Source organism: Osmia bicornis, chromosome 10 (genome assembly GCF_907164935.1).
Source record: "Osmia bicornis bicornis chromosome 10, iOsmBic2.1, whole genome shotgun sequence".
NCBI lineage: Eukaryota > Metazoa > Arthropoda > Insecta > Hymenoptera > Megachilidae > Osmia > Osmia bicornis.
The window spans coordinates 8,337,070-8,364,056 of record NC_060225.1 but is presented as its reverse complement, the minus strand read 5'-3'; the positions used below and the strand labels follow the sequence as shown (position 1 = coordinate 8,364,056).

Here is a 26,987-nt window from a genome sequence, read left to right as displayed (position 1 = left end):
ACAAATTTTCTAGTTATGACAGAACGACAAATAAATTTTCTTCTTATATTAATAACAGTTTGGTTGATGCATGAAACATCTCGAATCATGAACAATATGAAGTGAATTTCTTGTACTTGAAGAAGCTTTAAATATTAAAAAATTCTTAAATATTAAATACTAACGAATCGTAAAATCAATGGAGCTATAATAAATATATCTCGCTATGATAAAAAAATAACAAGGTAAGACAATAGATACTCAGAAAGATTCTTTCTTAAACTTAAAACCAAATTGATCACATTTGTAACGTAAAATTTTTGCTAGTTGCGGTGGGCCACAATAGAACACCGTCACCTTCCCTCTTTTCCTGTCTTGGAGCTGTTTGAACACCTTATCCCAATTTGGTCGTCCAGCGTTTGTTCTTGTTTTCAAGCCCGTTATAAGATCTCGTTTTTCCTGAGAACACAATCAATCGTTTAAGGTAAAGCCTATATGTTTATTATTAGATACTTGATATGATTTTCTTTCATTTAATTAGCATTATTTTTAATATGAATTAATTTTCCTTGAAAGCACATACCATTTGATGAACCAAGTCCATAGCTAGTTGCAAACTGACTGCTTTCATATCATGTTTTTGAAGAGCACTGGTGATGTACATGTGCATCTCTAGGAAACGTTCCATGGTATCTCCAAGTTCTGCTTGCTCCATTTCCAATTGAGATAGCAAGTTCACAAACCATTCGAACGATCTCTGATCTCTATTGATCCAGAAAAAGTCCACCTATAAAAAGATACAATAAAATTTCAATAAGAGAAGATGGAAAGACACAATAATTAAATGATATTCGCCTTTCGAAGATGCATCACAGTAGGAGGGATTTCACTGGCCCAAGAAAATTTGCATTTTGGACAACTGTGCCTGGCTTTCCAGTAACGATGCATAATGGATTGCAATATAGATGCAAAAGGCGTCACTCCGATTCCTGTTGCAATTAAAACCGCGTGTTGCGCTTGGAATATGTGACTGGAGGGTGCTCCATATGGACCATCCAGGAAGATCTAAACAATGATCAGTTGAACTATGCAGAAGATTAAATTAAAGAATGTAATGAAAGACATTAGTATTTCTACCTCCAATGGCTTTCCTATGGCATAATTAGAGTCTACCTCGGAGGAGGTATCATTCGTGTTTCTTTTTGAGAATTCTTCAAACTTTGTGCGAAATTTGCCTTCCTCTACTGCCACTTGCATAGCGATTATATTGGTTGACAATCTTTTGCATTCGTTTGTACTTGTTTGTGACACAGCTATTTCACAAAAGTTTATTATATTAATGTATGTATATAACTTTCAAGTTCCCATTTCACTGTGCATCGTGTACTCACTATTTTTATCCGCAGGTGTTCCCACTTCATAATCGTAATTTTCCAAACTCGGAGTTTTGAAAGCAATTATCGTGGGCTTGGTTCTCATGTATCGAAAGCTTCGCGCCAACCCTTTGTTCTGTGGACTGGAATAAGCTTGATCCGAAGATTTCATACGAGCATATCGTATTTGACGTTCGTCGAAGCTTCTTTCTGATTCGGATCTCGTATAATCACGAAGTCTGCCAGAATGAAAAAGATTATTGATACTGAAAATATGTAGCCCGTTTCAGAAAATGCAAACTTCTTACGCTATCAATCTTTCCTTCTTCATGTTTCCTGTTTGCATGTCTGGTACCGAGACGGACTTTTCTAAAGGTAATTTAGAACCGACTATTAAACGATGAAGTCTCGGTTCTCCTGAACGTTTCTCTATATCTGCGGCACCTGCAAAACAGAAGAAAGTCTGTGAAATTTAACTACGACTAATTTATTGAGATAAATTACCAATTGCCGAGTGTGGTGATTGGATTATCTTCTCATTGTCTGAAGCGAAGATAGGATTGTCGAAACAGCGACGATTTCCTGTTAACGAGTTAGCTGAAACCACTTTTTTACTCGGGCTCAGACTTTGTTTTTCGCTAAGAAATCTGTATAGAAGAAGAATATCATGAATCTTTAAAGTAATTAAACTTAAAAATGATATTTAAATGTAAATGCTTACACCTTATCAGAGCTGTTAGAATTACTACATCCTTCGATTGGAAACATGTTCTCTCGTTGAAGTTTTATTTGTTCTCTCTCAAAATATGAGTAGAGACTGTTGGTCCATTCTCCTACTGCTCGAATATGAAGCCATATGTAATCTGAAAAAAGAAGAGATGTTTTGAGTGGAGCTGGCCATTGAAAGTTTGAGTCCTAATTAATTAAATTTATTAAAATCCCAGACCTGCATGTTCTGGAGCGCTGCTGATGGTGAAAGGGTGCCATTCGTAACGAGCAATCACAGGGATATTTACAAACACGTAATCGCCCGGATGAAAGTCGAAATGAGGAGGTCTTTTAATGACCAGATGGGTCACTTTCGACGGTAGCAAAAGACCCGAGCTTATGTATGTTTTTCCAAGTTCAGAACGCGACCAGGCAATTCTTTGGGTTCTTTCCAAAAGGTATATGGTACCTGGTCCCACGAACCATTTCCAGAAATTTGGTCCGTGTAATATCAGCAACACCCAGAATGGTATATACAGCAGGTGTGACCAGTAAAATATCTATAAAGTATGAGAGAAATGAATTAATATATTAATTCAAAGTGTGATTGTTATAGAGTCGTTTTCACCTCGAAACATCCTCCTCGACGAACAAATTTCATCGAGCATATCGTCATTATGGCAAGAATAAAAACGAGAATTACTCCAGTTGGATTTGCATAGCCGTTCACCAGACCGAACCTACCCGGATGATCCGTCAACAACCATTCAGACATGGTGTAATTATCGTGATTAAGAATATCATCGTGTATCACTACCGTACCTGAAAAGATTCTAAGATACACTTGAATTCTTTTATCTGAAAATTGAGCAGCCAAATTGAGCATACCAAAATTCAGAAGATGCATCAGTGTGTGTACTGCGCTAAAAACACCAATTAGAACTCCAGTCATCTTATGAAGATAAATATGTTGATCCAAAGGCAGTACAGAATTGAATCCATGGGTTCTTAAGAAGGTAATGCATTGTCGTAACATGAGAACCAAGATGAAGCTGCAGTTGAAATTTAAACACTGTCCTGCATTAAAAGGTTTATTATAATTTTAGTTTTTAATACTTAGAACTATTTAGAAATTCAACTACACTTCAACCAGGACTTTTTAATTTCTTTTATTATGGAGAATTCATAGTTTTAATAGTGTATATCTTTTTTAGATATTACAGAAATTGAATATTCAACGTTCAGCTTACCACAGGCTCGAGCAAACATGACATAGCCATTGGATCGTCGATATTGGTAAAGTCTCGACGCGAATAAAGCTGTATTGATGGAGATGAAGATTGAAATAAATGCAATATAGACGTAATTATTCTTCATATACGGTTTTGTTAATTGATACGGTCGTAACGATGCAAATAACTCCAAGCCTGTCTTCTTCTTCGATATTGGTTTCGGTGGCACTAACCATCGGTCGATACTGCAATTTAAATTCTCTTTTAATGGTTTTCTTCATATATAATTTGAAGATAGTTCATGTACCTGATGGATAGATTTTCCAACAGGCCTTTGTGCTTTTCTAATTGATTTTTCAGAGCTTCAAACGTGATGGCTCCTCTGTTAGCTTGATCAGCATCTTCAAATAGTGCTATAGTTAATTCTTCAATTTGTTCTTCGCTGAGTTGGATTCCATTCTCTTCCATACATGCTCTCATTACGTGTTCCAGTTCACGAAGTTGTATTAAACCATCACCTTTTCAGAAAATAATACATTTTTTATGAGGAGTTCTATGGGAATTCATTTCTAATATTTTTTTTACATTTCTTCGTACCATCAATATCGTAAACTTTGAAAAGGAATTTGATTTTGTCATCAGGACTCTTTCCTGCAAATTGATTCATCGCGTCGAGAAATTCCTGTAAGGATATGGTACCGGAATTGTCCTTGTCGAATATTTGGAACACTCTGTCAGTGAAGAATGGCTGAAAATATAAGTAAGTGTGTCAGTTAAACAGTTAATCGTCTTTCATCATTTTTCTTTTCTTTTTTTCAGATCAAATATGAAGAAGAAAGTAAATTGAATAAAAATTGAAAATGTTAAACTGCAAATTCCAAATGAAGAATACTTATGCCTCCTGCCTACGTTCTTCGAAGTGACGATTTTGTTAAATTCTTCGCGCCTTATTTCTTTCTCATTGCCCACCGTCTGTTTGAAAATCTTTTCTAGCCATTCTAAACTTCGCTTATCGAAACCAGCTCGTGGCCTTTAACATTTGAATGATATATTATTCAGGAAGATTTGCAATTAAAAAATAAGAAATAAATACCTTGCATCGCTGATGCTGGAAATAAATTCCATTATCTGAGAGGATGTCACGTATCCTACATTTTCTTCATCAATTAGTCGGTACAATTTATCAACGATCTGTAACATAGGGATCCTAACGAAGAAGAGGTCGAGTACAAAATTCATAATTTTGTACGATTTCGCGTGATCGATCGTCAACGCTTGGTGTATCATAGAAAAATTTGTAGAATAATGAAACATTAAAAGCTTACCTCTTTAGTTGAGAATATTTGTTGAAATTTCATTAGGCTTATCGGATTGTCATCGCATAAGCTAAACGCAACGCTTTCTATGTGGCTAATGAAATCAATGTGCTTTTCATTCCTACAATAATACCATGTACAAACTCTGAGGCTTGTTAAAGTGTAAGTAGAATAATATATTTATATTTACAGTAAAATTAAATGTAGTAAATCTTACGTAAATCTTCCTTTCAGAAATTCGATCCATTCATCTTGGGTCAATAGCATATCCTGATTCCGGTCGAAAAGCGAGAATAATTTTCCCAACAACGTCTGAAATTTATTTTTTGATTTACAGTTTTTTTTCTGGTGGTAAGCTTTAGCCAGAAATATGTATAAGATGGTAAAAAAAGATGTGTTGCAGACAAACAATAAGTTTAAAGTAAAATCATTATTTCATACTTTTTCAAAATGACCTAAACTGCTTTAGGTAAAATACTATGCATATTTTGCCTGTAACATATGCACATAAAAAACATAATTTTCTAAACAGTTTGGAGATAAATAGTGCAATATAAACGATAGTTTATTTTAGCAACAGATGATTTACAGGTCCATTTCAGAATCTCCTGTTTGTAGCATGCTTCTATAAATAGAAAATTAATTGTCTTTTCTCTTTACTGTTGACACTTGGTACATTTTTCGCCTGTAACAGATGTGTCCTCTGTAAATGGAAGGTTTCATTTTGAGGTTTTTAATATAAACTGAAGAACAGATGATCTGCAGATTGCTGTACCACATGGTTTCTCATAACAAACATGCAAATTTGGAACATGTCGGTGTGTATGATATCTCGAGCTGTTTTTATTCATAAAATAATTATCCATAAATATTTTTATCAAACTTTTATTTTTTAAGGAAAAAAGTCCATTTTTGTGAAACGAAGCTCTCGACCACGTAGATCTACCCTCTTAGCCATATGAAATTTTCTAGCTACAGTAATCAACGATGGACTATGGTAACTATCCCTTAGGAATAAACGTAACAATTACGGTGGTGTGTCAATAATCATGAATAATGTAATGATTAGGTGGATTCTGGGCTAAAGTGGCCACGACCAAGTATCAAATACGCCCGAGGCGTGAAGGCCTGTTTGACCCGAGGCGATCGGCCACCTTGATCGAAATCTTTGGCCCTCGATCGAGAGATCCCGTTGCCATTTTCTTTTCATCCCGTATTATGTTGTCTCCGTTGGGTATCGTTAAGTCATTCTTCGCATCTCTTACTTTGCTGTGTATTTACTTTTAATGGAAACGCGACCTTGACTTATTTCTTATCCTTCAGTTTTTTCTGTTTTTTTTTTTTAAATTTCTTGGAAATAGCTTCAGTATACTATTGGAATTATTAAATAATATTTTGTATTGGAAAGCTTAATTTTATGGACCAAAGATGACTCGGTATTAATCTGTTGTGTAAGAGAAGGAATCACCTACTGTTTGTCTTTAGTCTTGGAAGGATTTTGAGAAAACTACATTGTATTAAAAGAAAATCACCCTCAGTAGTTAAAAAATTCAATTTAATTTTCTTTACTCACTTGATCTAATAAAAGTTGCCTGAACGTCTCTCTATTATAACGAGCCACTCCATTCACCCCAATAATATGAGAACATTCTTCCAAAATTCGGATTCTTCTTCTATCCACCAAATATTCGTCTTCCACACGAATAACTTCATCTTCCATGTTTCCAGTCACAATTAATAAGGCAGCAATCAATTTTTCACTTCCAAACAAATTTAATCACTGTACACATCAATGTTTATTTACTGTTGCTACTAAGCTATTCCAAAATGAAATTTAAATTCTCCCAAGTCGCATTCGTATCATTTCAATCCTCGAACATCAATTAAAATGAAATTTAAATTCTCACAAGATCCTTTCACTAAATAATTTCATTTAATTATATATTCAGGATGTTCAAAATTTTCGATTAATTAACACTTCATTAAGAATTGTACAGGTTTGTTTGAAGAAATATTATTATTATTTCAGATGAAAGGAGATAGTGTCGTTCAGAATTAATCAGAGAAGTGGATCGAGCGAGAGTCGGTATATAACTAACGAAAATCATCGATTCGAATCATGAGACCCGCTTGTCTTCAGTTAATCTATTCCGGTAAGAATTTTCAGAAGCACGACGTGCCAAGGAGAGGGATGCCTTTCGATTTCAATAAAGATCTGCCGTTCGAACCGGGATACGGACAGATGTACATACAAACAGACAACCTTTCACTTCTTCATGAGTCATTGGTTTCTTTTTTTAATTTTATTTTTCGTCCCTTTCATTTCTTTTCCATTCGACAACTGTCTTCTTCTTTTTCGTACTGTTTAATGTGCTCCCTTTTCTTCATTCGAAAGGTACCTACCTTAAATCAAGGTTTCTACTTACAATTTAAAAAAAAAAAGAAAACAGCAGAAGAAAATATTGTAACAGTGGCTACCTATTGTATTATTAAAATAAAATTACTTTTAGGAACTTCCAGACGGAAGAGCATAAGATTTATTAAAAGACATAAAAATGGAGATATTTAAAAATGTTCGGCGATTTCAGTTACGAAACTTGATTTTCAGGTTTCGATATATTAACTAGAAATTTCTCTTCTATCCATGTGTTACGGCTATTAACGGATACACAGTTAGAATGTTTAGAAACAGGAATCGTTTAAACGATTAGAATTTATTTTATAATATTTAAATATTTTGTATTCAAAATGACCTATACAACAATTTCATTGGAAAAAATGTTGTCGGAATTGTGTACCTTGCTATATACCAATCGAAGCGTATTTTAATCCTCTACAAAAAAGTATTAAGGTACTTGGGTCGAAAATTGATCGGTTCGAAAGATATCTTAGGGAGAGACAGGGAGAGCCTGATGGTCTCTCCCTAAGATATCTTTTGAACCGATGAATTTTCCACCCAGGTACTATAATACTTTCTTATAGAGAATAAAAATACGCTTCGTTTGATGTATAACAAAGTACAATTCCTTTAAAAAAAAAAGTTGACCTTGAAGTCTTTGGTACCTCTCCACTTCCGGTACCGAGAAACTCATTACTTGGTGTTCCATTTCATTTCTTTTAATGACATCTTTTTCTATTTTACATTAGACTGGGAACAGCCAGAGTTTCTCCCTAAGATACCTTTTAATCTTATAATGGTAGACAGTTTGAAAGTGGTCAGAATCTAATAAACATCTAAATGTAACATATTATGTAATCTAGAGTCACTGTGACAATTTTTCTTCTTAAAACTACGTGAAAGTTATTTACACAAGACTACTTGTTTTGCAGGTAACATTTACCAGGGCATAAATCCGGTGGAACAGGAAATTAGTACTATCAGGTACCAGGTACGATGATAATAAGAAGAAAATAATATAATAAATAATGATCAGAGTTTTTGGAATGAAAGTACAATGATGGAAATTGGGAAATTGTCAAATGAAATAATTTTATTTTATGTTTCAGATATATAAATATTTTATTTACGCAGCCATGACCGTGATTTTAAATAAAATAAATTATTTACTGTTTTAATTAGTATCGGAATTTCCCTCTTTGGTCTCCGCTTCGATCCATAGAGCCGGATGCGCGTGCGCTTTCAATTCTTCCGGTTCTACACCTGCGCCCTTTCAGTATCATTCACCTTCACCTCCTGTTTCGTACTTGCTCGTTGTTCTTCTCTAATCAGATTTTATTCTCTAATCAGGTATAATCTATGGTAAAAATTTCATCGAAATCGGGGGTGACCCATTTTCGGAAGTCCATCCGAAGATAATACACCGCAATTTTTCATTGCAGATGTTGTCAAGCAATTTGGAATATGTTTGCATGAAAATTTTCCTCGTTCTCTCCACATTAACCGTGAAAAATTGCTACAGTGTGCCATGTACATTCAACACGATGTGCATGTGTTGGGTACAGGACAACGAAGATTTTACAAAAATGGACATCTCTTGTATGGGAATACCATTTGCCAAGTTTCCAGGTATATATGGTCATACAACAACAACATGCAGGGTGTCCCTTGTGACTGGGTAGCTCTAAAAAGGTATAAGATAGAAAAAAAAAATGAAATGGTGTCGAATGAAGCACCATGTGATGCGTGTGTCGGCACCGGAAGTGGAGGGGTACCAAAGACTTCAAGGTCAATTTATTTGTTTTTAAAGGAATTGTACTTTGTTATATATCAAACGAAGCGTATTTTTATTCTCTATAAGAAAGTATTATAGTACCTGGGTGGAAAATTCATCGGTTCAAAAGATATCTTAGGGAGAGACCATCAGGCTCTCCCTGTCTCTCCCTAAGATATCTTTCGAACCGATGAATTTTCGACCCATGTACCTTAACACTTTTTTATAGAGGATAAAAATACGCTTCGATTGGTATATAGCAAGATACAAAATTCCGATAAAATTTTTTCAAATTAAATTCCATATTTTTATTTCCAAGGGATACCATGTATGTACCATTTTAGAAAACTTAGTATAGTTCTTTAAAAATTATTACTATTTTTGCAGACGTTTCTGTAAATTATGTGGCACAATTGGACGTCGTTGGTAGTGGATTGCAAGCAATAGACAACGATGCGCTTACAAGTTCGGTTGGGGTTGAAGCATTAGGGTTGATGAGCAATAGACTATCTAACATTGGCGACAAATCATTTTCGTAAGTCGGGCTTCAAAGGTTTCCTCGCTTTTCACCTAATGCAACATTTGTACCTATTTATTCTGTGATTAGGCGAATTGCAGATAGCTTACGTACGTTGGATCTCAGTTACAATGCATTGGAGGATGTACCTTTCAAGGTTTTACGAGATTTGAAGAAATTGAACTGGTTAAACATGCATAGGTAATTAAAAAAAAATAATTTCTGAATGACAAAACTAAGGGAAGAAAACTTCATTTTTCAGTAACCACCTAACAACGTTGGATGGTGACTGGGGCCACACAAAAGACACCCTAACGAACGCGTTCTTCGGTGACAATTCAATCATTGAAATACCAAAAGTATTTTCTACATTCGAATCATTAGTCTGGTTGAATCTCGACAACAATAATATTGAAGACATATCAGAAGACAGTCTACCTCCCAACATGTACACACTTAGCTTGAACAGTAATCTTCTGAAATCCTTTCCATCGTCGTTAAAAACATTAAAATACCTAACATGGTTATATCTAAGAGGCAATGACTTCAAGAATCTCGAGTTGCCTGATTTTCAAAGCTCGAATTTGGAACTGGTGGACGTGAGTGAAAATTGCATCGAATGGATCAGCACATCTGTTCCAAATAATAGAACCTTGAAGATCAAGGAATTCAATTTGGATAGCAATAAACTATCCACCTTACCGGCTGGGATTTTTGATCGTATAGAAACGAAGAGGATCCATTTATCTTCGAATTCCATTAAGAATATCGACGATGAAGCATTTCGTGGATTGGAGGACGTTTTGGAGTACTTGAATTTGGAGACTAATGACCTTCCAAGCGTCCCTGGAGCGGTCAGTCGTTTAAGAAAATTGTCATATTTGTATTTGGCTAGTAATGACATTAGGAATATATCTGGAGAGGCGTTTCAAGATTTTGCTGAAAATTTGAGAGCACTTTCACTCGCTACGAATAACTTGGATGCAGTTCCGGTTGCAGCTTTATCCAAGTAGGTTTCATTTCTTTTTATTTTTTAAATATCTTAGGTATTGCTTAATTATATTGAACATTTTTCGAAATAGATGCCAGAGGCTATTGCATTTGAACCTCGGTTACAATAAGATCTCTCACATTCAGCCAGGTGATTTCGAATGGGCAGAGGACCTTGAGATTCTCTTGCTTAGGAACAACATCTTAACAAAATTGAAAGGGGAGACCTTCAAAGGAGCAAGTAAGCTCCTTTATCTGTCGATAATTGTGCTTTGGATAACATTCTATCTGACACATTCTTTAGAGAGTTAATTGTTACCAGAATAATTTGAAATATCGTTTACAGGTAAGCTAAAAGAGCTCAGTTTATCGTTTAACCACCTAACAGAGCTGGATGACGATTGTTTCGTGGGTATCGAGGAAAGCCTGGGCATTTTGGAGCTAAGTTTCGCATTCGCCACTGATGTTTTCCCTCAACGAGCCCTCAGACCTCTTTCAAACTTACTATGGCTGGTCCTAGACAACAATAACTTCCAAACGATTGAAGCAACCGCGTTTTATTCCTTCCAGAAACTACGATACATCAATTTGGAATCGAATCGTCTCCATTATCTACCGGAAAGAATATTTCTATCCGGCGTTCATCCGGAATTGAAGGACGTAAAGCTTGGTTACAATTTCCTCGAAGCGATTCCAGACTTTAGTTTCCATAATCTGACCGAACTGAGGTCACTGGATTTGACTGGAAATAGAATAAAGCTTCTTACCTCTTGTTCCATTATGGATTGTCCACAATTAGTGACCATATCGTTAGCTTACAATAGAATCACCAAAATGGAGAAGAACGCCCTTTACGGTTTACCAAGTTTACATTTTCTTCATATGGAGTTCAATAAATTGACCGTCCTCGATTTGGATGCCATCGCTGAAATTGGTGGGCCAGATTTTGTTCTCAATGTATCTTACAACGCTATTTCTTTGATAAGCTCTGCCGGCTCGACGAATAATTTGACCAGCTTGGACCTGAGCTTTAATAATATCAGTCATTTGCCTGCTGACACGTTTTATGGGACACCAAATTTGAAGAGTTTGGATTTGGAGAGCAATTTTATCGTTGTTCTTGAACCCGGTAGATTTTACAATTTCTTTTTCACTAAAATGAAATGTAAAATAAATTAATAACGTTTCTATTAAAATCTTTCAGGTACGTTTGCTCTGAAATATCTGGAAACATTAAACCTCCGCGACAACAAGGTAGAAAGTTTAAGAAAGCAATCGTTCCATGGTTTGGAGTCATTGCAACAATTAGATTTAAGTGGAAATCAGCTGAGTCAATTATCCACGAAGCAATTTCGCAATCTAAAGAATCTAAGAATCTTGAATTTATCAAGGAACAAGATCAGATCATTGCCTAAAGACGTTTTCGAGGGAACGAAACTGGAGATTCTTGATTTGAGCAGCAATAAATTCACCGTAGTTCCCTCGCTATCTTTTCTGGAACTTGGCTACACTCTGAGGGATCTCAATTTGGCGGACAATTTCGTGGATCATTTAGATTCCACCGCTTTTCCAACTTCTCAATTAGTATCATTGAATTTGGCTCATAATAGACTAACTATACTACCGGACAACTCGTTTGTCTCGTTAGGAAAGCTTCTGAGTTTGAATGTATCTCAAAATATTCTTCAGGCGAATTTTAAAGAGCTCTTCCATTACTTACCTGGCTTGAGACAATTATACTTGGCCAGTTGTGGTCTCAAAGATATTCCTCTTCTACCGTTGACCAATTTAAACGTTTTGGATCTGTCGTTTAATTATATTGATTCGACGTCTGATAAGGAGTTTCAGTATCTAAAAGGGTTAAAGATTCTTTTGTTACTTAATAACTCGTTGACTTCTATGCCAAATGTTAAATTGAATCTGTTGAAGGAACTTGATGTATCCGGAAATCCAATAGAGGTGAGTTTATCTTCATTAAAAATTTTAATTTCAATAATTGGAGCTTCTACACGAACTTTTTATCTAGGAATTAACAAAAGAAAGTTTCCTGAGCTACCCAAGGCTAGAAAAACTGAACCTGAGGAATCTAGATAAAATAAGGTCCGTGAACAAAGACTGCCTTCGAGTCTTAAAATACCTGAAGCATCTTCGAATTCAAACTTGGCCCGAAGCTGATGGTTTTCACCTTCGTTTCCTGTTAACCGGATTGCCATTGAGAACCGTAGAGATTCAAGTGACAGAACACTTATTGAAACATCAGATACAAAATGTCTTCTCTAAACAGTTGAGAGAGTTGACGATTTCTGGAAATGATCTGGAAATGATCTCCTCGGAAGCATTCTCCACTATCGAAGGTGGTGAATTGATATTAAGAATCAAGGACACTCGAGTAAGAAGATTGCAATCTGATATTTTTCTCTCTTTGACCAAAAGATTGTCACAATTGACTTTGGATTTGAGGAACAATCACATTAACGAGCTTAGTCCCTCTGTCATTTATGGGAATCTTTCATGGGAAAGCGTTGGGACCAATATGGTTGCTGGTAGGTGAACATTTTTTTCCAAAGTTTAAAGAAGGAAATGTAAAAAAATGTACCGATGTTTCAGGAGGATTGCAAGTGTCTGGAAATCCGTTGGAATGCGATTGTGAAATAGCATGGCTCAGTTTGTGGTTGAGAAGATGGCTACGCGAATCCAGGCAAATTCATACAGCATCTCAGTCGGATGCTAGACAATTGAGAACAATAGCTGGGAGAGCTGTTTGCACGGAGACCACTCCGTCTCATTCGTCTGACAAAGTTTTGTTAACTCTAGGAACTCCTCACACTGCCTGCCAGGCTTCCGCCCTTAGCTCTGGCAATTATGAGAGATTAGCTACCACCTGGTTGGCCTTAGTAGATATTATTCTTTTAACTATTGTTGCATATTGAGTTCCTCACTTGGAGTCACTCTACTGGCTCTTCATTTGAATAACTGAGACATTACTTCAAACAGGGATTGAAAATTAACATAGGAAAGTAGAATTTCATTTAAGTTATTAAGGCATCTACTAAAATTTTATAAAGACTTAAAATGAAGGAAAGGATTGGAATCGTTGGAATGTTTAAAGGGAAGGAATTTTGAGATCTTGAAGGTGGTGTACCCTCCTTAAAACTATACCTACTGCCGTGAATAATGGGAAATAAAAAAGAGGTACCATTAGACATTGTATGTTTACTTTAGAATTAATCTTATTAGATTAAAAGAGAACAGTGAAAGACAGGGATGAATTTCCAGCCAAATATAAGAACAAGAAGTACGAACGATAAATCATGATTTTTTATGTAAAGTTACAAAGTAAAACGAAGAACTACTAGTTAATCGTACGCAGAATATTCTTTCCCTTTGCTATCACACTTAACCACCGGTCGAAAGGAGAAAGGAAATTGTCTCTTTTGTAAAATCTTTTTTCTTTTTATTTACAAAACGTAACCATCATGGTAGTTCGATATCGTGCATTTTTTTATACAGATGACAGAGACAGAGGTAAGATAAAAAGAAAGGCGTAAGGATATAAAAAAAGGAATTCCAGGAAGGGGAGGATAAGAGAAAGAAAATTTCGTGGAAAGACAAAATTTCACGGCAACGCATTGGTAACAAATTATCAACTTATTTCTCAACGAATCGTTCAAATTCATTGTTATCGTTTCTCGCGTATTTTTATAGCACAACCGCGTGTGCCGCAGAAAATATTTCTTAAATATCGCGTATCGTTTTGTTACACTGGTGGCGCTTGCGTGTGTTGCAGACAACCCTCGACATTTTCTGGCCAATCGCAGACGTTCTCGTTGGGGTTGAATACCAGATTCACTGGGCAGGGCATGTGGTGTTTCCTTTCACCCTCGCACATGTAATACATGGTGCAATCGTTTTTATCCTGATGATACGATATGTGGTTATCTTCCTCGTCGCAGGTCACTTCATGAGCTGCAAACATTTCATTCCATTATTTCAATTGCTGAATTTATAAATAATTATAATTTGTTACAACGAGATACTTACGATCTTTGGTGGTATATCTCCCATTCCTCAGGTTGCTCTCGTAAGGACCATCGTATTCTAGCTTCACTTTGTAATCTTGTAACTCTTTCTTCATTGCTTTGATCAACGGATATTTTCCAGATCCACAGATTCCTTTAAAGTCGTCCATATCCACGGACCAGATCATTATACCACCGAAACCTTCTTCTTTCAGCCATTGCATCTAACATAATTAATCAATACTTATTAATAAAAAAAAAAATCAAAATTATTAACAATTATTCACACAATGTATACCTTATTTATAAGGCTTCTTTCATCATCGAATCCGACCCATTGGTCGTCTTTGTAAGCAAATGGTACTTGTTGCTCGCTGTCCCATACTAGGGTAGTGTTATCTTCGTTCAGGAAGCCACAGATCTACATGTGTTCGTTTAATAGCATTAGCGCTGTAAACACGTTGTAACATACTTAAGAGGAAGTTAATCCTGTAAATATACCTCGTAGTAGGAGAGAAATCCGGATTCATTAGTGAAGTTACCAGCTGTACCTCCTCCGGATGCTGGTGCACCGATATCAAACTTCTCTTTGTCCACTAATGTGAAAGATCTTCCGTATGTTGGCATACCGATCATTAACTTCTCTTTCGGAGCACCCTGTTTCACCCATTCCCTCGCGCTATAATCAACTGTCAATTTTTTCTGATAACTGGTCGCGCTTTCCAAGGGAAACAGAGGGCTGTTGTGACCAACTTGTCTTTCCCATTGGCCATGAAAATCGTATGTCATGACGTTGATGAAATCTAGGTATTTAGATATCTCAGGTACGTCGTATCTAAAATAATTAAAAATAAGAGTAGGAATGTATGAAAGGAGAGAAAGAAAAATTCAAAGCTTACCCAGCAGCAATTGCTTCGAAACTAGCAGGCACAGCCGCTGACAAAATTAATTTTGGTTGATTGGAACTCTTCGCTTCACCCTCGAAAGCGAGTCGAAGTTCTTTCAAAAGATTTACATAGGCTGTTCGATCGTCTCCACCTCTGAAGAATTGATTCTCATAAAAATTTCCTCCGCATAAAAATTACATTAGGAAAATCGAAAGAAATTACCGAGGATATTCCCAATCAACATCTAGACCATCGAATTTGTATTCTCTCAGGAAATCAATGGCTTCGTAGACGAATTGATTCATACGGAAAGTATTGCTGGTTAATTCTTTGAATGGCGTCGATCCGAATGCCCAGCCACCGATTGCCAATAGTATCTATTACATTGTAATTGAGAAATTAAAAAATTACAATTTTAATTTCAAGGTAAACGAATTTTCAGGAACGTCAATAAAAATGGTACTTTGATATCCGGATTTTTATCGCGAAGAGCGATCAGTCGTCCGTACATCTCCGCGTCTTTATCGCTTTCTTCCACCAGCAAATGGTTCTTCAGGGTCGCGAATGCGTAAACTATGTGGGTGCAAAGAGTAGGATCGATGTCCTCCGGCATGAATTTACCAGCACCTGGCCTTCTGTGCGACCAATTTGTTAAATAACAAAAAGATTGGGCTTCCCTTTCTGCAAAGAAGAAAGGAATTCTTGTTTCAAACCGAACATAGCATAGAATTTCGAGTAATAGATTAAGTACCATTGTTAGGAGGGCTGATAACAAGTTGAGATGTTTTCTGAACTTTCTTCGCTTTACTAAGAACATCGCTGACCGAGATTTTGTACGGTTCCGGTTTCTTCAAGATATTTTCCGAGACGGTAGAAGCAACAGCGCTCCAATCAACGTCCTTAGCATTGGAACCTCTAGAAATTCCCAGCAATTCTTCTCTCATCGCTCCGATTAAAGGATACCTAACGTTTCCACCGCAAACGGTGCCATTGAAATCGTCCATATCAACAGTCCACACCATAGCTCCACCGTAGCCCTTGTTCTTCAGCCAGTCCATTTTAATTCGAGTTGATTTCTCGTCGTCGAAACCGACCCACTGATCGTTCAGTACCATATAAGGTACCTTCATCTCGTCGTCCCAGATGTAGATCGCGCCATTTTGTAGCATCTCGCAAATCTAGAAAAATAGGAAGCTTGGATTCTTGTAACAAAGATCATTCAACCGGTTGATATAATAAGATAAAATATCCGTTTCAATTTAAATTCCTCTCCTCGAAATGGCACCATTTGTCAACGATGGCTCACGTTTCGAGCGAAGCGATTGGCAAATACCTCGTAATAGGCAAGAAAGCCAGATTCCTTGGTGTATTCGCCAGCCTTTCCACCGCCGCTAGCAGGTGAATGAACACGGAAATTTGCGGGATTCGAGAGAGTGAAGGATCGTCCGTAGGTTGGCATGCCGATTATTAATTTCTCTTTGGGTGCACCCAAACGGACCCACATCGAAGCTGCGTTGTCTACGCTCAGCTGCTTCTGCCATTCGGAGTCCAACGACGAAGCGTACAAAGGGGCGTTGTGACCCGTTTCTCTTTCCCATTTACCGTGAAAGTCGTACGCCATTAGATTGATGAAGTCCAAGTAACTGAAGAAATATTGACGGACAATTATGGAGAAATGTTAATGTCACGGTTGAAGTATATTATTAAATATCTTGCATTACCTGGCAACAGCTGGGACATCGTATCCACTCTTAACATTATCAGGACCAACTGGCACGGCAGCTGTTAACAAAAGTCTTGGCATTTTCTTCTCTTGAGCCTCAGCTTCGAATGCTTCTCGAAGCTCTGCAAATTTAAGATTAACGATTTTTAATAAAAATAAAAGCTAGGGTTGTAGTACTACGATCCTTAAGTTACCTTTCAATAGAAGAACGTAATTCTTCTTGTCGTCACCTCCTTTCGGATATTCCCAATCGATATCGAGACCGTCGAAATTTCTGTCTCTTAAATATGGTATAGCGCTGTAAATGAAGGTTTGTCTTGCGTACCTGGTCGAGGATACGTCTTTGAATTTTTGAGTACCAAAGGACCAACCACCTAATAATCATATAATTAATCAATTTCAATACATAATTATTATATAGATATATTTTAGAAATGAATTTACCAATTGCAAGTAAAATTTTTAGAGACGGATTAGCTTTCTTTAGATTTACAATTTTCTCGTATAATCCGATCTTTCCATCTTTAGTTTCATCGTTTGATTCGAAACTGGTCAGTTTGTTCTTTTTCAGCCAACCGAACGCGAAGATAATGTGAGTGCACAAGTCGGGTTGTATATCTTCAGGCATGAATTTTCCAAGTTTCGTCCGGTATTGAGACCAGTTGGTATAATAGCATACAATCTACAGAAATCGAATCGATGTTTATTTCATTTTAATTAGATTTCACTCAGCTCTGCCGTTCAATTCATTATCGTACCTACCTTGTAGTCTTCCGATTTTCCAATTTGAATTTCATTCTTTTTACTTTTGTTGGTGATACGATTTCGTGTGACTTTGAACCTGTTCACGCTAGCCGAGACTTCCTGATCGTTCGAGATCGACGGGGCGGCAGTTGTTGGCCTGCGAAATCTTTTTCGTGCACCTATTCCAAGTATGTTTCTATGTTAATTATTATTTCATTTATTTAGGGAACGTGGCACCGACTGCTGTACATTACCTTCTGCATTGTCAAGGTTGCCGAAAAGTACGATCAAGCAGACGAGTAGCAGCCAACAGGTTATTCTGCTGGTCAACACCTGAAAAGAAAGTGAACGCGTAACTGATTTGTTCTGTTGCGTTTGAACGTTCGTCCAAAACGGGAACATGAAATACTGAAACATTTCCTGACCTCAAATATAAGGATTCCCATAACCGGCCCTGAGGATTCCTACCTTATCTTACGATATACATTTAGAACGAAATAAGGATTTTAAATAACTGATTATTACCGCCCTTGAGTTACGCTTCCTGAAATTAAAGAGACGACAAGAAAACGCTAGTCACGAGAGATCGTGTCATAAAAAGTAGCGAAAGTTATTTGCGGTTTCTTTGATCGGTTACCGAGCGGATATTTGACGATGCTCAATCGAAAATTGAAACTTCCTTGTTGGATCAAGATAGAGGTAATCGTTTAAGTAAGAAATAAAGGATCATTTTATTGAGGAAGATTCCATAGAAAGTTCCCTTTCTGAGATTATTATATTCTTCTAAAAATGCAGTTTATTATATTTTCGAAGCAAAATTAAACGGTACTATACTTTTGCTTATATAAATTTAGATGAGTTTCATAAATTTAGACTTCATATTTATTATATTTTCAAGTGGCGATTTTTCAAGTGTAAAGACGGCATCTATCGACGAAATTGAAAAGCGCGCGTTTATAGAAGTTCACGATAGATGGCGTCGCAAACGCGTTTCACCCCTTTCCGGTTGCCGCCAAACCGGGAACATCCTGTAGAGATCGACGGCTCCTTAAAAGGTAACTATAACTTTGTTAAAAATGATCTTTCACGGTGTCCTGTTAACCATGACCCCGAAAGTGTTCCAGGGATAATTAACACCAGCGAGGCGAACGAGTTGGCAACCTTTAATTTAACTGCAATTGGAACACAATGCGAAGAGAGATCTTGCCGAGCGTTTGCTCGTCTTCTCGTGACACTTAATCGTAACAACGAAGGGAAAGCAACGTTGACATAAATAGAAACGTAAAATGCAATGGTGCGGTAAGTCGTATACGTTTTCTAAAACATTAATCGGCTTCGAAATCGCTTTTAGTCCTTTCGCTTTTCTTTGCATTTCCCCGGCATAGAAACGCGCTTATGATCTTTACAATAGTCAATGGCTCAACGTAACTCACGTTAATTTACAATAAAAAGAACGCCCGCGAAATAGAACGATTCTATCTAAAACTCTCATTACTGAAATATAAAAAAAAAAACATTTTCAAAACATTTCTCATGCATTATTGTTACACCTTGTATATTGTAATATATGCATGGTAAAATATGAAAGTGTTTCGTGCAACAATCTCGCATCTGGAATCTAAGCGAACCTATGGAATGTGATTCAGAATAGTTTCGTAACAAAGTGGAAAAAGGTATTTTCACAGCATTGTCGTTTAAATCAGCAATTACACTGATGAGAGGTTTTATTATATTCGCAATTATTCCACGTTATACTTTTTAGCTGCATCGTTATCTTTACTCGGTTAATTAGTGTAAAGCACCGGGCATGAGCATAAATTAATACCAATCGAGAGAAGATAAATAAACTGACACCTGGTTGATTCATTTACATAGAACAGATTTTTCCCGTCGATTTTACTTTTTCTTTACACACTGCGAGCATGATTTATGAAAAGAAAACTCTAGAAATTAAAAGATATCTCGTCGGATAACCATTTGTATTCCTTTTAAGTCTCTGGAATATGATATTTAAAAAGTTGATCGTTTACGCGAGATAATGTAAGGTTAGGTCGTCTAACCTGACCTATGCTCAAGAACGAACGCTTTTATCCATAATATTGGAATATTTGAAATACTATCGAAAGGATAGTCGTGCTTCAGTAAATCTTGAAACCTGAACGAGGTAAGAGCTGGATTGGAAGGAGAACGTTGAAAATTATCGTCCTGTCTAGTCACGGATACTTGACTGACTACATAACACGAGAAGTCGTGCGCCATGGTAAAAGGAGCCGTCCTAAAAGCGCAGCATAGAAATCTATCGGTATCCGTCTCGTTTCAGCTCTCGTTTTCTTTCTCGCTCGTTGCACGCCTCCGCGTACATATTTAACAACGTTGCAATACAGCATAGAAGAACCTTTCAACCTGCTAAATTTCATCGAGAAAGCAGATGCGCCCCTCGATAATGGAAAATGGCGCGAGCGCCCAAAGCGGCCCGCGGGCATAGCTGCGGGCACAGATGTGCGTTCGACGAGAGATAAAGATTATTTAGCCCAGGGGCGGGCAATTTTTTGGCTCGGGGGCCATTTTGTGGAAGCGGAGGTTGGCGGAGGGCCGCACCTTTAAAAATAAGTTAACTTTGTTAAAATAAATAAAATAAATATAAATTCAATATAAATCTCGGTTCAAGGCGGATTTTTCTGTCTTGGCGGGCCACAAAAAATATTCTTAGCGGGCCGTTATTTGCCCACCCCTGAATTATCCCGATTGACACACGAATCGTTATATAAATTAAACGTGAAATTTACGCGAAGGAACGAATCGTTTGTTACGTTTTGCAAGAACAACTTTGCCGCGTGTATGCCCGTCGCATTAATTAACGAGAACATCGACCTTCGTCGCGTTAAAAGCTTTCACGAATACCGACCTTATTATACAATGTTAACGCCTTGCGGCACGCACTTTTTTCATTAAAATTCCCGCCGCATGGGTTACCTAAGTTACGACCTGTCGGCCGAGAAATGACAATTACCGAGAGACAAGAGAGATGTAGTAGAAAATGATAAATAGATTAACTACTACTCGCATCTGTCAAAACAGGTACAACACATATGGATTTTTGGAACTAAAGAGGGGAAGGAATTAGTAATTCTAATAAAACCCAACATGTTTAAAAAAGAAATTATCCAAATCCTAAATGTGTCAAATTGACTCGCACCGGCAATCTAGTGTTAAAACGGGACACCCTGTATACGCGTTGCTCGCAGAGAAAGGGTTGAGCAAGTCTCGAGTTGAATAAGTTGTTACACGATACTGTTATTAACCGTTACGTCAGCACAGCTTCTATTAATTATTTCTGTCGATCGAATGACTAATGAAAAACTCTAGTCTTCGAGCTTTCATAAAACAGATCGATCGACTTGTAAAATAACGAGATTAACCGTGCGCTTTTATCGTCGAGCGAATAAAACGAACGTCGCGTATGTCGTTCAATTATAATTAGCAGAATCAATTAAAATGAATCGTTCTTAACGTATAACCGCGCGACGGGGAAGTTTTATATACCAGTTTCTACTGTAATACACATAGGTTCCTCGAGCAACGGTTGCATTGATTTCAATCTCGAACGGTTGCAAGAATTGCAGCAACGACGTTGTTGAAACAAGACTGACAATGGAGGTAAAAAAAAAGGAAAGAAAAAAAAGAAAAGAAGGATTCAGAGAAGCAACGAGGATGGAGGCGATTGCAAGATGGGAAAAGCGCAAGGTTCTCGAGAGTCGTTCGAACAACGATGGAATGTAAGTACAAAGTAGACAGAGACAGGAAGCCGGTCGATTGTGCGCCGGAAACGCGTGTGGCTATTTGCCGGAGATCCATGACAGTCATACTGAAAAATGTGTTTTCACGGTGAAATCGTGTTGAAGCTTCAAAGATATTCGTTGATCGACAGGATTCGTGGCGAATCTTCAGCTTATTATTCGATTTCAATATGGCTATCGGAAGTCGGACATCCGAGTTAAAATGGAAGAAGAATTTTCGATAAGACAGAGAAAATTCTTTGATCTTTTATCAACATTGTCGCGATCAAAAGAAGAAATTGGTGAAACGAAAAGAAGAAAGGAGGTGAAAATGGTAGGAGGACGTAAAAGAAAGCTAAGCACACGTTTACGGTACTTCATTCCCTGTCGCGATGAGAAAACGCTTCTCTCCTCGGTCTTTTCAAGTTTCTTCGCAATTCTTGTCGCGTTTCATTCAACCGAGCTTTCAGCCGAAGTAACGCGGGTCACCGTCGATTTTTCACGCACCGAGAAACGATCTGATCGAGGAACGCGATAAAGAAAATGATTCTTAAAACAATTGAACCGTGTCGAGAGATACGAACTCTCTCGTTCGTTATCGAACGTCTGAAATGGAGCGACACGTAAGGAAATTTCGTAAAACATTAGCTTACGTAAGAGGAGGGAAGAGAAAGATCAACGAACGAAGCGTGACGTTGGAAAAAGACAAAAGTGGAGAAAAGGGAAAGAAAAGAGGAACCGCATGGTCGCGGCCGATATCCGGCGACTATATAATCGAAGGAATAATTACGTTCTCCCCTTAATAGGCGATCTTGAGAATCGATTTCTCTGCTCGCGGAGAATCGATAATAATCGTTTCGTTGCGTTCGCCGCGGTTGCGAAAATCTGGAACATCGAACGCGTCGCGCGTCGGTGAAATTTTTACGGATGGTCAATTAATCTACCGAACGGAACGTTGAATTTCTTCGACTGTGACAGAAACAAAACTGTACGATCGCGTTGTTGCAATTAATTAAGGAAAAGCAGTTGAAAAAAATATATATACAGCCGCGTTTCTACGTTTTCCATAAATCAAGGCGAAAGAATTTCTTCGCCAAAAGCGTGGAGAGCTCGGTCGAAAGAATAATAGATCCTTCTCCGGGCTTTCACTCGATTCCAGGTTAAACGTTAATTGCCGTCTGTTAATAAAATCTGCAACCTGGTTCTCGCAGAAAATGTTCGCAACATTCAAATTTCAGTGAAAGTAGGAAGAGAGACCGGAAGTGACCTCTAGGTGGCCCGGGGCTACTAATTCCATGTGTTAATTGTAGCAAATATATTCGTAAACGTATAACAGAATTTATTGACAACTTTTCTGCGGGCTTGTTGTTTCTTTTCGCATTCGTTCCATTTTTTTCAAAATTCGCAAGGTTTGCGATCGCTTTTCGAAAAAGAACTTTTTGCGATCAGTCTGCTTTGCGCGACGAGCCGATAAAGAAGGCAATGACCGACTTTAGTGGCCTCGCTTCGATACGAGCATTTACGAAGGAAAAGTGTGCGCACCAGGCGAGCTACACGAAATCACGCGGCAATTTCTTCTCGATCCTTCGTTACCAGGCATCTCTGATCAATTAAGAGGACTACATTAACGAGTTCGAACAGAGTACCTTGAAAATTAAGATTCCGAGGATTCCATTTGTTCTAGAGAAGCCTACTTTGCTTGGTACTCGATGTCTACCCCTTAGGAGAATATCAGGGAACACTTTTGATTATATGAAAAATTTGCGGAGAAACAATATATTTAATATATTTTAAAATATATAGTTTACATATTTGATGAAATAGAAAAAAAATATACAGACATGACTTTTATTAAAAATTAAACTGATTATTACATAACAAAAAAAATAAAATTAATTAAAAAAATAAGGATTTTGCAAAATAATATTTGATATTTGATAAGAAGATTTAAATCAAATTTTTTTATCAACGTTTAAATTAATATCTATATTATAAAAATCACTTTCAAAAAAATTCGGCTTTCGGTAAAGAACCAGTGCCTTAGGACAGGATCTTCTTAGATTTATAGAATACAGATTGGAGGGTGACATCTATAATATTATCTTATTGAAATCCGATGCATTCGCAGGATCTATTATTTCCAGATAGTAGTACAATACCGCAATAGGTAGGTGTACAGCCGTTCGTGGATCTTACATAAGGTTGCGAGTTGTCAGACCTGTTGTTCGTTCTCAAAGCAACAGTATTTCAAGCTGAAAACATTGCCGACCTGTTCGAAGGGAAAAACTCGTGGCTACTTCGTTGTTCGTCGCGGTCGCGAGAATTTCTTTCTGCCGTGAACACCGAGCACACCTATCGTTTTCAGGCAACACACGTTTACCAGGCACACACGTTTTCACTCGACTTCCGCCGGAGGCTCGCGGTACCGAGCTACGCTTATGAAACTTTCAGCAGTTTCCTGTCGCGCGAACGTTCCCGGGAAATCTATCGAATTTCTTCGATCTCCTTTTCCGTCGTTCCTCATTTTCTATTGAAAATATTTTGCTTTATAACATGATAGAAACTAGAGAAAATTCTATGAGGAAAGCTCCGGTATCTCTGATTATATTCTTAGATCCATCGGTAAAAACGCGTTCGTTTAGTTGTCCGTTCGCACTCGGTACATTCCGCGGGGAGTTGAGCGAGAAAAAAGTTCGGGTAGAAAGCAGTTGGAATCCGGTCGAATTTCTATCTAAGCACGCGGTGCACCCTATCCTTGCTGCGTTCACTCCCGCCGCGTTGCAACGAGCGAGCATAAATGCGTTTGCGAGAACCAACCGTGCCGATGTTTTCTAAAAAGCAAACGTTAAGTCTGTCACGGATTTCGTTTCTATTCCCGGCATCGATTCCGATCGGTAACGTTTCATTTGCATGGAAATTGCCGATGTTCCAGTTTCCAGTCGCTTTGATATATAGAGGCTCTTTCAAAAGCAGGGTGCCAGGATAGCAGGTGATTTAAGATAGGTAATTTAATTAATTAATGAAATTGTAAATGGCACGTCCTTAGAGGCGAAAAATATCCCGGTGAACGGGCTGACCCGCGCGAACCAGGCTGTCGGAGGTTTCACCGATCGGTGTCATTGGATGTAGAAACAACTTTTCTCTTTTTCTTTACCGTTACGCGGCTAGTCACGATTAGCGATTGCCAGGGACGCTCATTAATAATTCAGCGCAATACGTTGCATTCGAGGATGTCCACCGGGTATCGGCCATTTTGAGCTACAAAAGGAACCTCATGGAGGCGATCGTTGATTATATTCGACTTTCTTTTCTTCTTCACTGTTGACAATTGTTTAACACGTTCAAGATAATTTCTTGACCAAAAAACTCTTTGTGCTTAAAATGACCTTGAAATCTTTGGTACACCTCCACTTCCGGAACCGATACCGTTTCATTTTTTCCTAGTGATAATTCTTTTCTTTTTTTCTGCTTTTTATCGAATTGACCCAGTCACATGGGACAGCCTGTACAATATCCTGCTCCTTTCAATCTCGTTTCGAATTTATTCGGTTATCAAGGAACAGAATCGACCCACGAGGTCGTCGCACGACGAAAGTGAGAGGGCTCGGGTAACCCGGAAGGACGAAACGAGTTCTCGGTACTTGTTACATCGAAGGTCCTCAGGAACGCGTAGGCTGAGGACTGTCAGCGGTCCGACCGATTTACGGGACATATATATCGGCGAACGCTATTCGCGATTCACTTTCCTTCCAAAAAGTTTCTTAACCTTGTCCCGAACGATTCCGGTTCGCAGGTATACGAACCTTGACAATAATTATTCTCGATTGAATAAATTATCCCGGACTGATGAAAACAGTCGGACGATTTCGTTAGTTTCAAACTTTCTGTTTTCTATATGAAAATCAATCAAAATTATCCAATTTGACACTTTCTAAGGATTTCAAGAGGCTACGAACGGTTTCAGTTGTCAAACTCGCTCAACGTCGACACGTGGATTAATTGGCCGAAATATCCTATCAGTCTGGCCAGGAAAAAGATGAAAAAAAAAAAAAAAACGGTCACACAGCCCTGTCACGATCTCGATGTATGTTTTAATCCTTTCCGAATCGATCTCTTTTCAGACCGGTTCCACGGTGGTCTTACATGAATCCACGCGTGATGTAATATCGTTCGAATGGAAAAAATAAAACGAGGTTGAAAATGGAGCCGGCTCGCGTTGGAAAAGAAATATTTTTTTCAAAAAAGGATAATCTGTAATTTAGAAAAAATGTGATCCAAGTCTCTCCCAGTTTCTTCCTTGTTCTGAAGGCTCTCCACTCTTGAATTTTCAATGAAAATTTATAATAATAACGATGAGGAAAATTGAGAAAATTCGACGAGTCTCTCCCTGATTTTCCTCGTCTCTCCCCCCGAGTCCACCCCGTAAAAATCATCCCCATAGGAAAATCACACTCACCATGATCCGTCTAGTATTTCGTGCAAGCGTAACGCTCCCAAAGCGGAAAGTAGCACCAAGATCGTCGACGAGAAACGCGTTTGATAAATCGCGCTCGAGCGGGCAAACAACGAGCGTTCGTGAGCGGCGAGAAACAGTGTCCGTTCGATGATTGAATGAAAAAATATCGTGATCGATGCTGAATCAATAATCGTGGATCCACCGCCGCATGATGGAAGAACTGTCACTGACAACAGTTCAGAAAGCACTGACCGTAGTGAACCAGTGCTCGCTGTCATTCTCCCCCTCTCCCTCCTCTTTCCCTCTTTCACGCGCAAACACTTGCTTGCTAGTTTATTCTCTCTTTGAAGAGAACGAGCTCTACCTCTTTCGTTAGCCTCATTCAAACGTCGATCCTCCCTTTCTTACTTTCTTTTCTCTCCTGTCCAATTACCCCCGGGGTTAATTGACGGTGAATTAAGTAAACGACAATCGTAGACGCGCCGATATTGTACTCCTCGATCCTCGGAACAATTAAACTCACCTTTCATTTTGTGTACAGTTTGCGATGGAGAACGATGCTATAGAAAGCCGCATAGACGGCTGCTAGACTATTTCAATTCATTTTTATTATGACGAGGAAGGGAAAGGGTGAGTAAGGTTCCTTAGGAAGGGACTGGGATAATCCTTTTCATAGTTCATTAGCCTTCGAACCTGGTAGTGAAAAAGGTTTATTTCATAGAGAATTACAATGAGACCAAAAGTAGACCGCAAGATATCTTATTATCTTATCACAATACACATATACCACTGTTTCCAAAATATTGGAAACTTACAAAATATCTAAGAACATTCTTCTTTTCACTAGCTGATCCAAGTTTTCTCTGGCCCCGTTACATGGAACACCCTGTATATTTGAACAGTTTTAAGATGAAGTTTTATTCGTTTGAAAGGCAGAAACTTGGAAAATCCAGAGTATCATTCCGTTTCCCTCATCGATTTATCATAAGACCGCTCGCAAATGAAATTCAAATGCGCCTGGTAAGAAGTGGACCGTAGGATTTGCGAACCGGTTTCACCAACAGCAAGGAAACACGAATGTCCTGGGCAACTTTG

General features: G+C 37.9%; 3 protein-coding genes and 1 long non-coding RNA gene across 6 annotated transcripts; 2 read left to right on the top strand and 2 right to left on the bottom strand.

The window, feature by feature from the left end:
* Positions 1–157: 157 nt before the first annotated feature.
* Positions 158–6,695, bottom strand: LOC114875571 (NADPH oxidase 5). Of its 2 annotated transcripts, XM_029185984.2 has the most exons (19): positions 6,182–6,695; positions 4,826–4,920; positions 4,618–4,729; positions 4,386–4,483; positions 4,202–4,322; positions 3,890–4,040; positions 3,600–3,810; positions 3,311–3,537; positions 2,949–3,137; positions 2,689–2,882; positions 2,299–2,620; positions 2,074–2,215; positions 1,857–1,999; positions 1,661–1,796; positions 1,371–1,591; positions 1,117–1,292; positions 835–1,044; positions 563–766; positions 158–438 (listed from the first exon to the last, which is right to left on the bottom strand). In XM_029185984.2, exons 1-19 carry the CDS (start codon positions 6,326–6,328, stop codon positions 241–243), a joined length of 3,297 nt encoding a protein of 1,098 aa, XP_029041817.2. In that variant the 5' UTR covers positions 6,329–6,695; the 3' UTR covers positions 158–240. The 2 variants fall into 2 exon arrangements, with proteins under 2 accessions (XP_029041817.2, XP_029041818.2); XM_029185985.2 differs by lacking the exons at positions 4,826–4,920; positions 6,182–6,695 and having other exon boundaries at positions 4,386–4,499; positions 4,618–4,690.
* LOC114875583 lies at positions 2,998–4,201 on the top strand. Its single transcript, XR_003789256.2, has 4 exons — positions 2,998–3,076; positions 3,275–3,422; positions 3,935–4,052; positions 4,112–4,201. It is a non-coding gene; the product is annotated as an uncharacterized LOC114875583 (long non-coding RNA).
* Positions 4,951–13,217, top strand: LOC114875570 (chaoptin-like). Its single transcript, XM_046287542.1, has 15 exons — positions 4,951–5,426; positions 5,506–5,605; positions 5,678–5,847; positions 6,638–6,761; positions 7,939–7,997; positions 8,189–8,356; positions 8,449–8,635; positions 9,168–9,315; positions 9,388–9,498; positions 9,560–10,306; positions 10,380–10,528; positions 10,634–11,416; positions 11,492–12,246; positions 12,314–12,830; positions 12,895–13,217. Exons 4-15 carry the CDS (start codon positions 6,728–6,730, stop codon positions 13,215–13,217), a joined length of 3,981 nt encoding a protein of 1,326 aa, XP_046143498.1. The 5' UTR covers positions 4,951–5,426; positions 5,506–5,605; positions 5,678–5,847; positions 6,638–6,727.
* Positions 13,217–26,120, bottom strand: LOC114875572 (chitotriosidase-1). 2 transcript variants are annotated; one of them, XM_029185986.2, is made up of 15 exons: positions 25,893–26,120; positions 17,915–17,993; positions 17,679–17,839; positions 17,361–17,598; positions 17,111–17,290; positions 16,915–17,038; positions 16,527–16,836; positions 15,945–16,371; positions 15,657–15,874; positions 15,416–15,570; positions 15,206–15,346; positions 14,808–15,141; positions 14,605–14,727; positions 14,329–14,530; positions 13,217–14,253 (listed from the first exon to the last, which is right to left on the bottom strand). In XM_029185986.2, the coding sequence occupies exons 1-15, from the start codon at positions 25,893–25,895 to the stop codon at positions 14,045–14,047; spliced, it is 2,904 nt and encodes a 967-aa protein (XP_029041819.1). In that variant the 5' UTR covers positions 25,896–26,120; the 3' UTR covers positions 13,217–14,044. The 2 variants fall into 2 exon arrangements, with proteins under 2 accessions (XP_029041819.1, XP_046143500.1); XM_046287544.1 differs by lacking the exon at positions 25,893–26,120 and adding an exon at positions 18,086–18,102 and having other exon boundaries at positions 13,218–14,253.
* Between the last annotated feature and the right edge of the window lie 867 nt (positions 26,121–26,987).

What these genes read in the sequence shown, in the direction of transcription:
- LOC114875571 (XM_029185984.2), bottom strand. Translation starts at nt 6,328, where the DNA reads ATGGAAGATGAAGTTATTCGTGTGGAAGACGAATATTTGGTGGATAGA. An exon ending in TTGGAAAATCTATCCATCAG is followed by an intron (nt 3,538 to 3,599) that starts GTACATGAACTA and finishes TTTAAATTGCAG; the next exon opens with TATCGACCGATGGTTAGTGC. An exon ending in CATGTTTGCTCGAGCCTGTG is followed by an intron (nt 3,138 to 3,310) that starts GTAAGCTGAACG and finishes CTTTTAATGCAG; the next exon opens with GACAGTGTTTAAATTTCAAC.
- LOC114875570 (XM_046287542.1), top strand. Translation starts at nt 6,728, where the DNA reads ATGAGACCCGCTTGTCTTCAGTTAATCTATTCCG. An exon ending in TTAGTACTATCAGGTACCAG is followed by an intron (nt 7,998 to 8,188) that starts GTACGATGATAA and finishes TGTTTTAATTAG; the next exon opens with TATCGGAATTTCCCTCTTTG. An exon ending in TATCCGGAAATCCAATAGAG is followed by an intron (nt 12,247 to 12,313) that starts GTGAGTTTATCT and finishes CTTTTTATCTAG; the next exon opens with GAATTAACAAAAGAAAGTTT.
- LOC114875572 (XM_029185986.2), bottom strand. An exon ending in TTCGAAGCAATTGCTGCTGG is followed by an intron (nt 15,142 to 15,205) that starts GTAAGCTTTGAA and finishes TAATTATTTTAG; the next exon opens with ATACGACGTACCTGAGATAT. An exon ending in AAAGAAGCCTTATAAATAAG is followed by an intron (nt 14,531 to 14,604) that starts GTATACATTGTG and finishes TAATTATGTTAG; the next exon opens with ATGCAATGGCTGAAAGAAGA.